This window comes from Physella acuta, unplaced genomic scaffold (assembly GCF_028476545.2).
Source record: "Physella acuta isolate Inbredline_101_S28 unplaced genomic scaffold, ASM2847654v3 ptg001265l, whole genome shotgun sequence".
In the NCBI taxonomy this organism is placed as follows: Eukaryota; Metazoa; Mollusca; class Gastropoda; family Physidae; genus Physella; species Physella acuta.
The window spans coordinates 174990-191332 of NW_026732780.1; the positions used below are offsets into that span (position 1 = coordinate 174990).

A 16343-nucleotide genomic window follows, 5' to 3' on the forward strand; every position below is an offset into this window, starting at 1 on the left:
CTTGTACCATGATCAGAGTCAGACACCTAAACTGGAGAAGATTTGTTTTATCATAAATAGCCTAAAGTGCAGTGCTAAATTATGTTAGATGGATAAAGGCTTTTGATTCAGACAGGAGAAAGGCATTATAGAAAGCCATTTCAGCACAGCTTAGAATAAAAACTCTTCACTATAGATTAATTTTTATAGATTTAAAAAATTAGTTTGTCAACTTTGAAGAACTATAGAGTCCTGGATGAATTTATCTCATTTTTCCATACCACTTCTCAAAATGCCAAGGGACAAAAACTGGATAGTTATTAGAACCATCACAAGAGGAAACAGGAGTGAGACATGGGTAACCCCTCCCCCACCTAGCCATGCCTCTGCTGCTAGGTTTAACATTGGGCATAAAAACAATGTTTTCTTGTGTTTAACATCTGATTAAAAAACACCATCAACCAGAATAGTGAGGTGGTGCAAGGATCCGAAATTAAAATCTTTTTAACTGTCGCAGCTTCACAACATCGTTTTAGCTTAATTTTTTCCACTTCTTATTCATATTTAGCTATGTACACATGAATGAACACGTTATGTTTATGTAAGTGAGTGAGTATGTATGACTAAAAAACCATTCAATAATGGCACATAAAAAAATAAGGCGAAATTGACTTTTTAAATTTAGTTTGAATATATCTTTAATGTATATAATTGTAAACGTTTTATTAAAATACTTTGAATAAAGTCAAAATATTTATAAAAAAACCCAGCTAATTTTTAATACAAAGAAGAGGAATGTTTATATAAAAAAGCACAACCACCATTCTCAATACTTCATAAAATCAATGAATCAAACATTGTTGCTTAAAAATTAGGTCTCAAAACATTTTACTTTTAAAAAAAAGTTATGTATGTATTCATACAACTGTATAGTTGTATAAATGGTGGTATTATAGCCTATAATATAAATAGCCAATTAGTCACTCGGTAGTAAATATGTATTATATTTAAAACAAAGATAAATATTCCATACAAATTTAATAAATTTAGAATATGCATTGACTTCCAATTTATCTTTTTTTTTTTTAAATTTATTATGAGCAATGGTGGGGCTGAGGGGTGACATTTTAAAAAATATATTAATATTATAATGTATATATATTGGATGGATAGAAGTGGCAAAATCAATTTTAGCCTACAGCTACAAAATAGAAAGCCTAAAATGTTAAATTCATCCACTGCCTTGATTACATATGTAAACTTGTAATGGTGAGAAATCATTTAATTCTACAGATAATTTATAATTTAATTTGTATGTATGCAAATGCATGTATGGCACTATTGGTTTTTACATTAGATGTAGCTTTTTCTCTTTCATTAGGAATACACAAAGCTTTTAAAAATCTAACTTAAAAAAATACTTACATAGTCAAAAGGGTAATTTCTTATAGTTAAGAGTATTGGTAATTATATGGGCTCTACTATTTATTATAAGCAGTTAAACTGTAATTAAAAGCACACTTTTATGTATTAAAACTGTAATTAAAAGCACGCTTTTATGTATTAAAGCAGTGAGAAATAGCAGCAGCAGTTTAAAATTTAGGCCAACTAAAATGCTAAGTCATTTAGCAGCCAGTCATAAACTGATAGGATCAGTAAAAAAAAAGTGAGTACCTATATTTGTTTGGTAAAATAAATATTTTAAAATTATTTCAGTGTAGGCTATTTTAAGCTTATAAAACATAAATACAATTAAATTTACCCATCTTGAAAAATTATTAAGCATCAACATACATTAATATACTAACTAAGACATGTCAACATAATGTGCAATAAAATTAAAAAATACATAATTAGTTGCTAATCATTTGTAAAAAAATATTCACTAAACTAGAATTAGGAAGCTGGGTTAATACTCCTTAGCATTTCAGCTAGATTTAACTGTCAATATGAGCATGAAAGACAGGGATACCAACATATCATAACTTAACATTTGTGTTTTATATAATGAACAATATGTCAGAATACGCTTGAAATACAGTAGTATACTTTGTGTTTCATTATTCATCTTAAAGCTATTAAACATCTAAAAAAAATGAAAACTTAAAATTTATAAGAAATATTATAACTACCTTATTAAGTGCACTTTATAGTAATTATACTGAATTAATTTAAGTAGCCAAAATTTCTGGGTTAAGGTTCTACCTTAACATTAACATCAACTTAAAAAAAACTTTTTCCAGTGACAATGTATTGCGAACGCTTTAATGGCCTGATGGGCCATGGGGCAAGCGTTGTAGAGTTCACTTGTTCAGCATACGAAGGGATAGTGTAGTCAGCACTATGTCCCTGCCACCTTTACTTTCACTAAATGTGAGTTAGGTACCCATCAAAGCTGGGCGGACTCAGAGACATTCTATTGACATGATTGGACGCTTTCAGGTTAGTGGTCTAACACTTGACCGCTTTAATAATGATAATGCTTTAATAACATAGATTAACAATTGAAAAAAAACATACATATTTCAACCAAAAAAAGTTCACAAGGTGAACACAGTGGTTTAAAGTTTGTTTACATCTTTAGGGAAGACTAAACCTGTGTTTACAAATATATTTAAGAACAAGGTACACACAGAAAACTTTTGTGCTTTAAAATAATTTCATTATCACTTAATATGTTTTTAGTAGATGCATCACTTTTTAAAAAAATATTAGACTGAGAAAGTAAATTATGTTATAAAAATGTTATATGTTAGCGGAACAATAGTCATGTGAAAAATACATCTGAAGATCAACATCAACATGTTAATTAATTATGAACATAATCAAGTAGACCTACATGAAATTTGAGTTTGTTCTTACACATACATTAAGAGCTTTGGGTTTTTATACATACTTTCCCTGCCCCTTGCATAGGAATAGCAACAACCTTTATTACTACAAACTAAATAATGAAAGACAAATGATGGACATAAAATTACAAACTTGAAAATAAACGACATAAAATACAATTTTTCTGTAAAAAAAAAAGTTGAGCTCAGATGCACAACAAAAATGGCAGTCTACTTTTATGCTTTTTTAAAAATATGCCATTATGTAATATTATTTCAAATATTTTAAATTTCAAATGTGCCACATAGAATATGATTGGTATAAACATAAAGAGCCATAATTTCAAAAGAAATTATAAGGGTAATAACTATTATGGCTATTGTTTCAAATTAATCCTAGATGTACAAAAACTATAAATGACACAAAAATTGCAGAACAAACTTTAAAGATACTGATCTTCAGTGCTAACAGAGTAGGACTCGAAAATGTCATGCAAACTTTCAAATGTTGGCCTGTCTTCTGGATTCTGGTGCCAACATTTTAACATTAGTTCATAATAAGACTGTGGAACTGGAATGGGCCCACCAGTAGGAATCTTCATCCTTTCACCTCTCCCAACCATGCGAAGAACCTCTGAACCAGTCATTGCTGGAAGTAATTTAAAATTAGTTTTAAAAAATTGGTTCAATAACTGCCTAATCCATAAAAATAAAATTTAGAAAATGCATTTTTAATATTGCTCTTTATGTTTCTTTTTCTAAATTATTAATTTTTTAAATTATATGTAACAAGATATCAATGGAAAAATATCTCCAGGATACCTTTCCAGAAAATATAGAACAAGAACAAGTAAAAGAACAGGCCACAACAGGGTGAAATAACAAAACCATAGAAAATTTTAAAAGTTGTCCCATCAAAACTTGCCCTTGTTGCACGGCCCAAGAAAACACTGAACATGTCTTATAAGACTGCAGCTTATACCAACAGACGCAGTCTAGACTGACCCCCAAACTAAGAGAAAAATTGGGGAGCTTGAAGATCTAGAGACAGCCTGACAGTTCGTCTGCAATTTGGTCTTGTTTGATTCCTTCAATATAAACTTATTAAAAATAAGAACAAGTATAAGCCAACAACCTACCAGGGTAAGGCACTTTTCCTAGTGTAATGATTTCATACATGAGGATACCAAATGACCATACATCAGATTTGATTGTAAACTGTCTAAAGTTAGCTGCCTCAGGTGCTGTCCATTTGATAGGAAATCGGGTTTCTACATGGTGGATAAAAAAAATTTAGTTCATAAATGCAATTTTTATTTTGTAGAAACATTTGAGGAAAGTAACCCAATATAAAAAGAGACTCTGTTGATAGCTTTTACAAAAACAATATTATAACTATGATTATAAAAAAAGTATTTTATTAAAAGTAAACAAAAATACTTGCAACAAAATTTTAAACCAAAACTTAGCTAGCAGAACATTAGAAAATGTGGGGTTTTTAAAATTTAAACAAAATAAAATTTAGTACCCTCTTTGGCATTATAGATCTGATCTTCGAGTATTCTAGCAAGTCCAAAGTCTGCAATTTTTACATTGTACCGCTCACCAACCAGAACATTTGCAGCCCGCAGATCTCTATGTATATACTGTTGACTCTCTAAATAAGACATGCCTTCTGCAATCTAAAAGTGAAATAGAAAGTTGGTTAAAAAAAAAGTATGATTCATAATGTACAGGGTTTAAATATTTTATGAACTATATTGCTATTATGCAAATTATTAAGTTTTCATAGCAGATAATTGACTTAAGATGAATATCATCTTATTTGTAGACCATAAGCATAGACATAGGTAAACTCCATCAACCTGTTGTTATTTTTTGGTAGGTAGCTGATTAAAATATTTTTATTTACATGTGTTTGATATCTTCACGTTAAATAACACACTACTATAAAACTTACCTCACAATTCATGTTTATCAGTTGCAGCAACTTGAGTTTTTTCCCCAATTCAGAGTGTAGAAAATCCAGCAAAGATCCATGCGCCATTAATTCAGTTATGATATAAATTGGCTGTGATTGTGATACTACAGCCATGAGCTAGAAAACAATAGTGTGCAATTTAAATTATTAACAAAAATTATTTTTACAGAGGCTTATGTTTAACATTAATTTCTTACAGATAATAAAATAGCTTTTATAATATAAGAAAGCAATAAAGAAAGATAATAAAATAGCTTTTATAATATAAGAAAGCACAAAACTTGACAGTACCAATACTAATCGTGGATGGGTAAGTTTGTGCATGATTCTAGCCTCTTCTAAGAAAGCATCTGCAGACATGGTATCAGGTTTCATCTTTTTTACAGCAACATCAAAAACTCTTCGAAATTTACCTTTAATGGAACAAAAACGATTCAATTAAAGATAATTAAATAGAAAAATATCCAATATTTAAAAAAGGTATTTTAGTTTAACTTCAACACTTCTTTCAAATAAAGAAAATATTAAATGAACATACCTTTCCACACCTCACCAAAACACCCTGCACCTAATTTAACAGTTAACTGGATGGTATCTCTGCTGACTTCTAATTCAGGAAATTGTAGTGTTGGTTTATCACGCGGACATGGTACTGACAGGGCGGAACACAATCCAGTGGCATTTTCTGTGAGTTAAATTTGTCAGTTGTGTCACAAGTAAAAGAATTAATATTTTACAAATGCTTTAAGAAAAAAAAACATTTTTACAACAACAATAATCAATGGTTACAAAACAAGTTGATAAATATTTACATACTGCTTTTATAATGGGCAATCAGTTCAAATAAATCTTTAAAGTTTCTGTTGGCGCTGATATAGAATCTACCATCGTCCATGGTTTTAACACGATAATGTTTCACTGCTGGCTCATTTTCATTGCTCATATCAAGAACAGATAATACATAGGACATTTGATCTGAAAATTTTATGCATGAGCTTGTAAAAAAAATCTTCACTTCATATGACTTAATGTGTTGCAGTTCCTGGATAAAGCTTTGTAATTTATTTCTCAACCAGTCTTGGTCATTACTACTTACAACCATCTAAATAATCTTTAACTAAACAAAGAGAGCTATGAAATTTTAAATGCTTTTCTTCATTGTATTGATTAATGTACAGAAACATTCTATAGTCTTAACTTATGTTTGTACTTTTTACCATATGAGATTTACGATTCTTTTTTCTGATTAGAAAATATAAAGGCTCAACTAATCTCAACAGAAAATGCAGTCATATTAGATTAGTTTTATCAGTATTTATAATATACGCTTTATAAACAACTCTTGAAGTGCAAAAACAAAAGCTAATTCTCTTGGAAATGTTGAGAAAGTACAGAAAAAATTAAAATAAAGAATTAATATCTTAATTTTATGAAGTAATTTAACAGCATAGCTATGAGTTTAATCACTAGTAAAAAAAATAATTAAATAAACAAACAAGATACATTATTACCTCCTGCTGGCCTAACCAAAAATGTTCCATTTTTGTTGCCAGGTAAAAGTAAATTTTTTTCAGCTTCTGGACGTTGTATATCATACCACCAACTACAAGAAAAATGTGGTCAAAATTATATGATGCACAGATTGCCACAGAATTTTTTTGTTTTAATTATTCACAGCATTATTTAAAATTCAAAATTTTTATCTGGCTTTGATTAAAATACAATTATTTAATAATGTTTATTCTAAGTGATTTTATTAACACAATAAACAGCAAGTGTGAATAAAATATACCAATTATAAATAAAATTGTACAAGGTAATTCAACCATGCTGGATGAAGCTGGAAGGATAGGAAGGAATTGGGAATAGCTAAAAAGAGAGGCAGGAGTCAGTGGAGAGGGGAGAGCTTTTGACACAGCTCCCATACTCGGCAAGGACCAAAAAGAACAAAAATAATCATTATGAAATAACATTGCAGAGCTTACACAAGAGAGTAACTTACTCTTGACTTTGTGGAGTCTCATCATCCTTGACAACATAATTACTAGGTATATAACCTGATTCATTTGTTTTTGGATTAAATGCTAGCCACCAATCGTCTTTATCTGTGGTTCTGAAAATAGTATTTTAAAAATAATTGCAGTAAAATGCGAAGGCTTGTTATTTTAAGAGGGATCAAGATGGTGTTCACTCATTCATGCATCCACTCACTCATGTGACATGAGTAAAAACAACAACCATTCAGAGGTAATTTTTTTGTTTCAATTTTTCTACATAGAAAGTGCACAGTGGGAAATCACAACGTATACGAATGGTTCTAATTAATTATTATTCTTTTGTCGTCAGCTTTATTAATTTATATATTTGTTATTCATATGAGGTTCGAGCTCAGAAAATATTGTAGACAGAAATAGATGTTTTAAAAGACAAAAATATGTAAGTATTGTAAGCTGTGGTATGACTTCTTTTTAGATGTGTATAGTACAGTTGCCTTTCTGACCTTGTGAGGCACGAGAGCAGGTGAAGAAGAATTCACCTGTTTCTGTGAATTCAGCATATAAAAGAGATAGTGTGGTCAGCACCATGCTCAGCCAAAATCAGCATTTTTAAAGACAAAAACATGTTGGCTGAGGTGTGGGGTCTTTTTAGATGTGGGTAGGGAAGGGGGGTCTGACTTTTTGTGATGTGTGGCAATGGGGGGGGAGATAAAAATTGTCATTTATGGATGACCCCTTAAATCCGTAGTTATCCAAAGGATAATGAGTTGTCTAGTATCAACTAAAACATGCACCACTTATTTGAATTATGGACACACAACTGTCAATCTTTATCCAAAAATAATTTGATACCAGCTAACAATAAGTCTAAATTTAGTCTGCTTAATGGTTTTGAGTTATTTCCAACAGCTTAGTTTGAATTGTTTATATATTTCAACATTTAAAATATCAATTTGTTTTGCCATCTTAAGAAAAACTTACTTTATAGCTGTATGAGTGATATTAAAATTAAAGTACGATATTTAAAATCAAATTTTGTTTTTTATATTCTTCTTCATCTGTCCTATTAGGTATAAATGAGTATTTTTAAAATATAAAATATATACAAATTTAATAGAAATGTAAATAAACATAACTTACTTAGACATATCTACTTCTAATTTATCTCCTTTCTTAAAAGAAAGGTCATCTTTGCTGATACCTCCAAAGTTATAAAGTGCTCGTACTGAAATAATACATAGGTTAATTTAATGGAGATGTTACTGGCTGATGGTATCAATTTGTGATCTTTGTATATTTTAATAAGTAAAAGCATTTGCTCCTGGTAATAGAAGTACTTTTTTTATATCTGAAGTAGATAGGTTTTAAAAACTTACCCATTTGTTTTTCAGATGTTGGTGGTTTATCTGGAACTTTAGGTAATAGTCTTTTAGGTACATCATTGCCTGGTTGTTCCCCAGATGATTCTCTTGGCTTGGGATCTCGATTCCCTTTGGGTCTACGAAACTTTGAAGGAACTTTATTTCCCATTTTTGTATTATTTTATTTCTGTAAAATATTTTGTTCACATCCTTAAATTGGGCCTACATTTTAATGCAAGTCATTGATCAATATCATGAATAAGGTTTAACATATGAATAAACCGAACTTTCAAAACCTTTATAATCGCAAGCTTTAAAAACACTCCAAAAGTAGAAATAAAACAGCATGATTTTTTGTTAGATAAGTTATTAAAGCCCTGGTTGTGCCTGAAATCTTTTCAATATGTTTTTAAACAAATACTTTATTTTACCTCTTATATCTATATTTAAAGAAAATTTAATTTTCTTACTTTTAGTGCAATTAAAAGACTAATTACGAAAGAAAAAAAGTGGTCAGACAAATATGTACAATATGAAATTCCATGGAATTAATTGAATTTGATGCGAATCAATGTCCTTACTGCATGATTTGCAATGCCAAGTTGAGCAATTCACCAATTACCATGAGCCGTCATCAAATGCTCAGTTATTGATGTCTTTCCCTCAAAGTAGGCTCTAAATAACATGTAACTGCAAAAGCTAAAAAAATTTGCAAACTAATAAACTCTTACCTTCTATATAATGAGGATTAAAAATGATCATTTATTATTTATCTTCATCCCCAACCTGCAATTTAAAAAAATAATTCATTTTGATCTAGTTATGTTACTCAACAGAATAGTCTAATTAGGAAAAGAGTTATAGATTAGATAAAACATGAATAGAAGAGCTATGTAATTACAGGATGAAAATTATTATTTTTAATAAAGTCTTTTTTATTAGTTTGTAAATTTGGCTTTATTATTTATAAAAAAGCATAACATATAACTCCTTGAAAGGGAATTTTAAAAAACCCAACAATACAGTTTGACAAGCAGGAAGTATATAGTCACTGATATGTTTATTGCCTCTAGCGTAAATACCAATTGATATAAGTTAAAGGAATGGGGACAGTAACACTCTGACAAAAAATTAAAAATATCCTGAAATATTTTTATACCTTTCACAGTAAAGAGGAAGTTAAACTATTTAACATTTGATAGACTAAATAGACCATACCATATTTAAAAATATGTAGGTCATATTTTTCTAAATACTTTTTTGTTTGATAAAAAAAGAAGATTCATTACAGTTTAGATTGAACTAATAATATACGGGACATAACATTTTATAATTGATAATAGGAGTTTCATGTTTAAAAACTCTAAAAATATGGGCTTAAAAACAAAGTCTTTGAGGTATATTTAATTATTAATTAGAAATAACAATGGGGGATGAAGTCAACAACTACAATCACTACAAATGTGCTCCTACTTAGAAAATTTAATTAATTTTAAAAAAGAATTACCTCTGTTCATGTTCCAGGAAGCATAAAACCAAGGCCTACATAATAGCTAACACATCTGATTCATGTAATAGCCGTGCCTGTGCTATCATCAGGAGTGCGTGATTTATTTGAAAAGAAAGGTCAACTTCTCAGAACTGATTAAGTGTGTGACAGCACCCCAAACTGTCACAGGAGCTCTTCAAAATAACCTAGATATAGTTGGAAACAATGAAAATGTACAAGTTAGGTTTTTGAAAGACATACATTACAACTGGGCATACACAAGGGGGGAATAATGTAGTAGCTGACATAGACATGGGAGGAAAGCACTGTTGGCTGAGACATAGGTTTAGGGTTAATGATATAAATAGGTTTAAGATTAGAGTTTGGTTAAGGTTTTGGGGTAGCTTAAATGGTGATATTGGTACAATTAACTTTAAGCAAAAAGGACTAAAGTTGTCTAAATTGCAAAGGTTGTTTTAAGTACTTTGTTTTTTATAGTTGTGCCATTCTTTAGTGTGCCTTATTTTAATAAGGATTAAGAGAGACATTTTTTTTCAGTTTGCTAAGTACAACATTTATTAAATGAGCTTTTTGGGCACCCCTATTTGACTATTTATTCTAAAGAGGAGTGATAAGTCATAGAAGAGGTTTGAAGGTTTGCCTGTCTTTCACACTATAGCTCATGTAGTTTTGTTTGTGTTAGTTACTGTAGAACAATCATTGCTTTAGTAGATCTGTTCATTTTTTTACAAAATCCCTAGTCTATCAAGGTGCAAAAAACATTGTTTTGTTGCTTTTGGTGAGTTCTGGGTCCCCTGAATGGCCTGAGCACCCTGCATTGCTGGCGATATGGTAGTTCCACCCTTGAGAAAACCAGATATTTATTCTTTACAGCACATATATATATGTGTGTGTGTATATATATATATATATATATATATATATATATATATATATATATATATATATATATATATATAAAAATGAAAGTGGGTTTGTTTGTGGGTTTGTCCTTTATTCATCACTACACCTTTCATTCGATCACCATAAAACTTAGGGGAGTTGATGAAAATACTCCCTGGGAAATTTCAATGGGGAAAAAAATTTCAAAATCACAGGGGCAGCGCCTTGGCAGGGTGCAATTTGGCGCCCCAGGCTTTATCGTGGGGGTTATGGTACACTGAAGGCAAACCCATGCCCCATGCCCCTACAAAACTGATCCAAGAAATATAGAGCAGGTATTGTTTACATTTAAATAATTCAGTTTTAGAAAACAAGGTCACATGTCTAAGAATATAGGATTGGTAATGCATTGATGAAACCCTCTTAAAATAGTGTGGCAGACTTTCTGCAACATGACAGACAGACATGCTAGTATGTATATATATGTGTGTCTCTTATGCATTACTATACAATTCATCCAATCACCATGAAATTTTAACAAGTTATGAAGTACACTCAAGAGATTTATACCATAAAAAAGGATTTCAAATATCAGCCTCCCCTGTCCTATATTCCCCCCCACTCCAAAATATTTCAAAAATTGAAAGTAATTAACACCTTAATGCCTGAATTATGTTCCAAGCGTGTAAAAACTTATTTGTGCTGATTTTCTCTCATCATACTGACACTGAATTTGAGGTATATAGTTGTTTTTAAATTTGGACTTATTTTTATGTTAATTATGGTATGTTGTGAAAACGCAACATCAGGCACTTAGGGATCAAACAGTAATTTAATTTTTTTTAGTCTGGGTCATTTGATTATTTTTACTGACATGTGTTTCTCTAAATATCCACGCTTAAACCATAGAATATCACAAACTAAGCATATGGATGTGCAAGGAGATGTAGACTCACTTGCGAAATCCATGAAAACTATAGTTTATTAGCTCAGACATAGAGTTAAATAACTCTGCTGCACCTGCTCACTGACTTACTCTTATGAATGGGTATTTTGAAGCCTTGCTGTCGTGGTTCTACTACACTACATATAAAAGTACTTTCTTAAATGTGTAGAGCCTTAGTTGTCCCCGGTTACGTCATTTTTGTGAACTCCTAATCAAGGTCAACTTATAAAGACTCATATTTCGTATTTGACCTATATCTGTTATACACACAAAGCACATGAACAAATACTGTCAAATAATGACAGTGTTCGGCCGTTGTATATTCTTCCATGCTCAATGCAGCTGCTGTGGGTACTTAGTGTCACAGCTGTGGGTACTCAGTGCCACCGGTGTGGGTACTCACTGCTATTGTTGATGGTACCCTATGTTTCCGATTTCGGTTCTTCATGCTACGGCTGTTGTGCTCGAATGATACTGCTATAGATTACCAATGACAGTGCTGTAGCTACATATTTCCACTGGTCTGGGTAATCAGTGCTGAAACAGTCGGTACTGAGTGTTGAAGCCATGTGTACTGAGTGCTGAAGCTGTGGGTACTCAGTGTTACTGCAGTTGGTTCTTGATGTCACTGCTGTGGGTACTCAGTGCTGGAGCTGTTGGTAATTGATGTTGCTGTGGTTACAGACTCAGCCTTAGCATTGGGTACTCAGTATCACTGCTGTGAGTGCTTAGTGCTGAAACTGTGGTTTCTCAGTGTCACTGATGTTGGGACTCAGTGCTTTCGGTACGAAATACCAGTATAATTCCACTAATGTGGGTATTCAATAGCACTGAAAAGGGTATTTTTGTCAGTATTCAACCTTACTGTATTTATTACGAGGTGTAGGTCTATTTAGATAATTTAGCAAAAATATTAACTTGGTTGTTTCCCATTGTCTCGTGAAAGCAGAACATAGAACTCCCCATGTTTCCTGCATCTACCTTAACACCTGGAGTCTTCAGATTGGGCGTCCTACACAGAGTGTCAGTGGTACTACTTAACACAATATTATGTAAAAGGATGTCCACCAGCATCCTGAAGAGCACTTTTACAGAGCATTTATTTTAAAGAGCACCTACACAAGGGGTACAGTGCGCTTCAATAATCAATGACTTATCTGGAACAGGGGTAGCAACCCCTACATGAAGAGTGGCTCCTACGAGCACCTCAATACCTCAATGCATACTCACTCTCTACTTTTTTTCTAATTCAATGAACTGCTGCATCAGAATGTTCTATTACAACAAGGTCACTCATCTAATAATAGACCATTGGCAGTAATTTAATGCTACCCTAAACAATTTATCTGATTTTCCTTTCTTCTGAGATTCTATCAACTTTAACATGCAAGTGGGTCATACACACAGAGGCATAGTGAGGGGGGGGGGGCAGGGGGGTGTGGACCGCACCGGGTGACACCATTTAGGGGGTGACACCAAGGCAAAAAATATCAAAATATATATTGAAAAACTTGAGGGGGGGGTGCAAATTGAAAGTTTGAGGGGGGGTGGAAATAAAAAATTTGTCCCAGGGAAGGGTAGCTACTCCTCTGGGGGGGTGACACCATTAAGTGCCGCACCGGGTGACACCCAACCTCGCTACACCACTGCATACACATGCAATCAGAACTTCCTTTAAACACCATCAGTATAATGCATACTGTGTAGTTTTATTTTTCATATGTGTATGTGATGTGTAAGGATGTTCTGGATTTGTTATATTTATGTTGTATTAGGCCCTATATCTATGGAAATGTTTTAATATATCAATAATGTTGTGCCCCTTTTTAGTGTTATAAAACATGGACACAATCCCCAATGTAAAAAAAAAACTAGCCATACAAATTATTTTAAATTTTAGAAGATAATATCACAAGGTCATGATGGTCTTCCATAATGCTGTTTTTATTTGAGGATTTTTTACCCTCTGTTACACCCACCCCCATGGTGTGACATCATTGATGAATGACCATTCCCCCCCCCCCCCCCCCCCCCCCCCCCCGTTGATTTTCCTCATATGTGAAAACACTACAAGATCACAGATTACACAACAGATTTATTAATTTAAAACTTTAAACTACGAAAAATGAAGTAAATTACTCTAAGCAAAAAAATGTAAAAATTGAAGGCTAAATTAAATGTAGGCCTATAGGCCTAGACTTAAATATTAAATAATAACTTAATAGGCCTAAGGAATTTATATTTAAAATTTAATTGATTCATTCAGATCACCATAATAATTTTTCAGCCTTATAATTACTCCTTTGTGGCCCCTGGGGAACAAAGGGCTGCAATCTGAGAATCTCACCTCTCCATTATTATAGTTAATTATTGCCTATATATTCAGTATATTGCGTCTAGATCTAATAATTAAAAATTAAAATAGTTAAGGCTTATATATATATATATATATATATATATATATATATATATATATATATATATAATATATATATATATAGGTATATATATATATATATATATATATATATATATATACTATAGATAGGGCCTATATATAGTATATATAGTCTATAGCGACAACTATAGATCTAGGGATAGGCCTAGATATTTTATTTTTAATAAACCAAATAGTTCAAATAGATCTAGAATCTAGATCTAGTAGGCCTAAATTATAAAATTAATTAGTTATAAGACCTAGGGCCTACTCTACTTATTCACTACTTAATAATTTAGTAAAGTGTATTATTTTTTTAGTGTAACCTAGGCCTAATTATACTAATTAATAAATTATTATTATTATTAACTATTTTTAGCCTATAATTTCCTATAATAATACTTACTAGATATATCTAGATTCTACTATTGTTATTTAAATAAATAGTTTGACAAAACACAAATGGCATAAACATCCGAATTAACAGAATTTTATCTGGAATCTAAACTTAGGCTTGTGAATTGCCAGATTTTCTATTTATAAATCATGACACGATTAATTCCTCGCACCCAGAAAATCTAGATCTGCCTCACCTGTATAAAGTATAAAGAATTCTGTCTGTAGTCTGTAGGCCTATAAAAAAATACGTGGTGCGCACGCAGTCACACACTAAGCCGTTCGTGACCTTGCTATCCAATGGGCAATAATCAGTGCGTTACGTTTAAGCGGAATGGGGGGGGGGGGATTTTTTCTTAGTCTAGTGTGTTTTATTACACACTATACTAGATCTAGTACTTCGTCTAGCTGCACTCGCGATACGCAATACGAATCTCCGCAAAATACGAAGTTGTTACTTCCTTCTTTCTGTGGTGACAGTTTTTTGGGGATATGGGCGGAGCGTGGGAGGGTGAATTTAGAGCAGGGGTTCCCAACCTTTTTTAGCGCAATTTCCATACTGACAATTGCGATTATTAATTCGTTCTGGATGGATGCGTGTCCGATGTGTGTCCGCAGCTTTAAGTCGTATCTCCTCCTCAACGAAGCAATATCGAGGACTAGTTCCAAAAGCAAATATGTTAAGCAAGTTCCGAGGATGATTGTGGGCCAAGAAAATTCCCGGAATTCCTTCCTGGATATCCCGGAAAAGCCAAAAAACCTCGAAAAAATGCAGTTTTTGGCCCATATCTCGGCAACCAGACCACTTAGCGACTTGAAACATTTACCAATCGATTCCTGCCATAATTTAGAACAATATTGCCGAAGGAAGTTTTCAAAAATATCCTTTCGTTCGGTCACAAAAAATTAATTAAGGAAATTGCGCTTAAATTGTCACTAGACTTTTTATTAACTTGTTTACTCTAGAGCACATTCTAAAATATCGGTAGGGTGGCGGGGACCACCTATTTTAAATCGACAAACTCCTGCGTGTACAAGGTGTGATGTGCAAATGGCACTAGCCGTTCCAGGCTAGCGAGTGTAGTCTGGCTCGCCGCTAGACAAGTTGGGACAAGTATCGAACATATTTAATAAACCTAGGCAGTAAAAAAAATTAAAACTGTAACAAATGAATAAAAATAAATCATACTTTAAAATAATGTTTAAGAAAAAAATTCTGTCTCTGTCGAATAGTGAGAGGCGGGCACATACGAATCGTTCAGCGGGCGCCATGGCGCCCGCGGGCACAGGGTTGGGAACCCCTGATTTAGAGAATATTAAAATATATTATAAAGCTGATACCAAGCCTAGTTGCGATCCAAAATACAAAGAAAAAAACGCAGACACAAAAGAATTGAAAGAAAAAAAACCCACAAAGATTGGTTACGCCCAGATTTCAATAGGCCTATCAGTTACATGATTCAACATATCTCCTACGACCAAGTTAAGTGGTTTAAAAAAAAAACACCACTCAGAGACCAGAGTTTCTTCCAGAGTTTCTTCCCCGAATTTTTTTTACCGCCCCCCCCTCCCCCCCCCCCCCGAAGAAAGTCTACCGCCCCCCCCCCCCGAAAATTTGAAAATTTCAAGTGCCCCCCCCCCTCGGAGAAAAAAGTCTGGAAGAAACACTGTCAGAGACTCAACACTCAAACCACGACACTTTTTGTTTATCATCGTCCTATACCACTCCGTCGTATAATTTAACTAGTCACAGGTCACAGACAGAGGCGTAGCGAGAGGGGGGGGGGGACATATGTCCCCAGGCGCCGACCTTGGGGGGCTAGATATGTATATATATATATATATATATATATATATATATATATATATATATATATATATATATATATATATATATATATATATATATATATATATATATATGTGTGTGTGTGTGTGTGTGTATGTATATATATATATATATATATATATATATATATATATATATATATATATATATATAAACCCACAAACTCATTATCAA

General features: G+C 32.4%; 1 protein-coding gene across 3 annotated transcripts; it reads right to left on the reverse strand.

The window, feature by feature from the left end:
- Window positions 1–665: 665 nt before the first annotated feature.
- LOC131957782 (tyrosine-protein kinase SRK3) lies at window positions 666–14538 on the reverse strand. Of its 3 annotated transcripts, none has more exons than XM_059322562.1 (14): window positions 14518–14538; window positions 9657–9844; window positions 8881–8935; window positions 8165–8336; window positions 7929–8013; window positions 6794–6904; window positions 6303–6394; window positions 5608–5766; window positions 5330–5476; window positions 5083–5204; window positions 4771–4908; window positions 4339–4492; window positions 3950–4081; window positions 666–3459 (listed from the first exon to the last, which is right to left on the reverse strand). In XM_059322562.1, the coding sequence occupies exons 4-14, from the start codon at window positions 8316–8318 to the stop codon at window positions 3254–3256; spliced, it is 1500 nt and encodes a 499-aa protein (XP_059178545.1). In that variant the 5' UTR covers window positions 8319–8336; window positions 8881–8935; window positions 9657–9844; window positions 14518–14538; the 3' UTR covers window positions 666–3253. The 3 variants fall into 3 exon arrangements, with proteins under 3 accessions (XP_059178545.1, XP_059178543.1, XP_059178544.1); XM_059322560.1 differs by lacking the exon at window positions 14518–14538 and adding an exon at window positions 14331–14500; XM_059322561.1 differs by lacking the exon at window positions 14518–14538 and having other exon boundaries at window positions 9657–9855.
- Between the last annotated feature and the right edge of the window lie 1805 nt (window positions 14539–16343).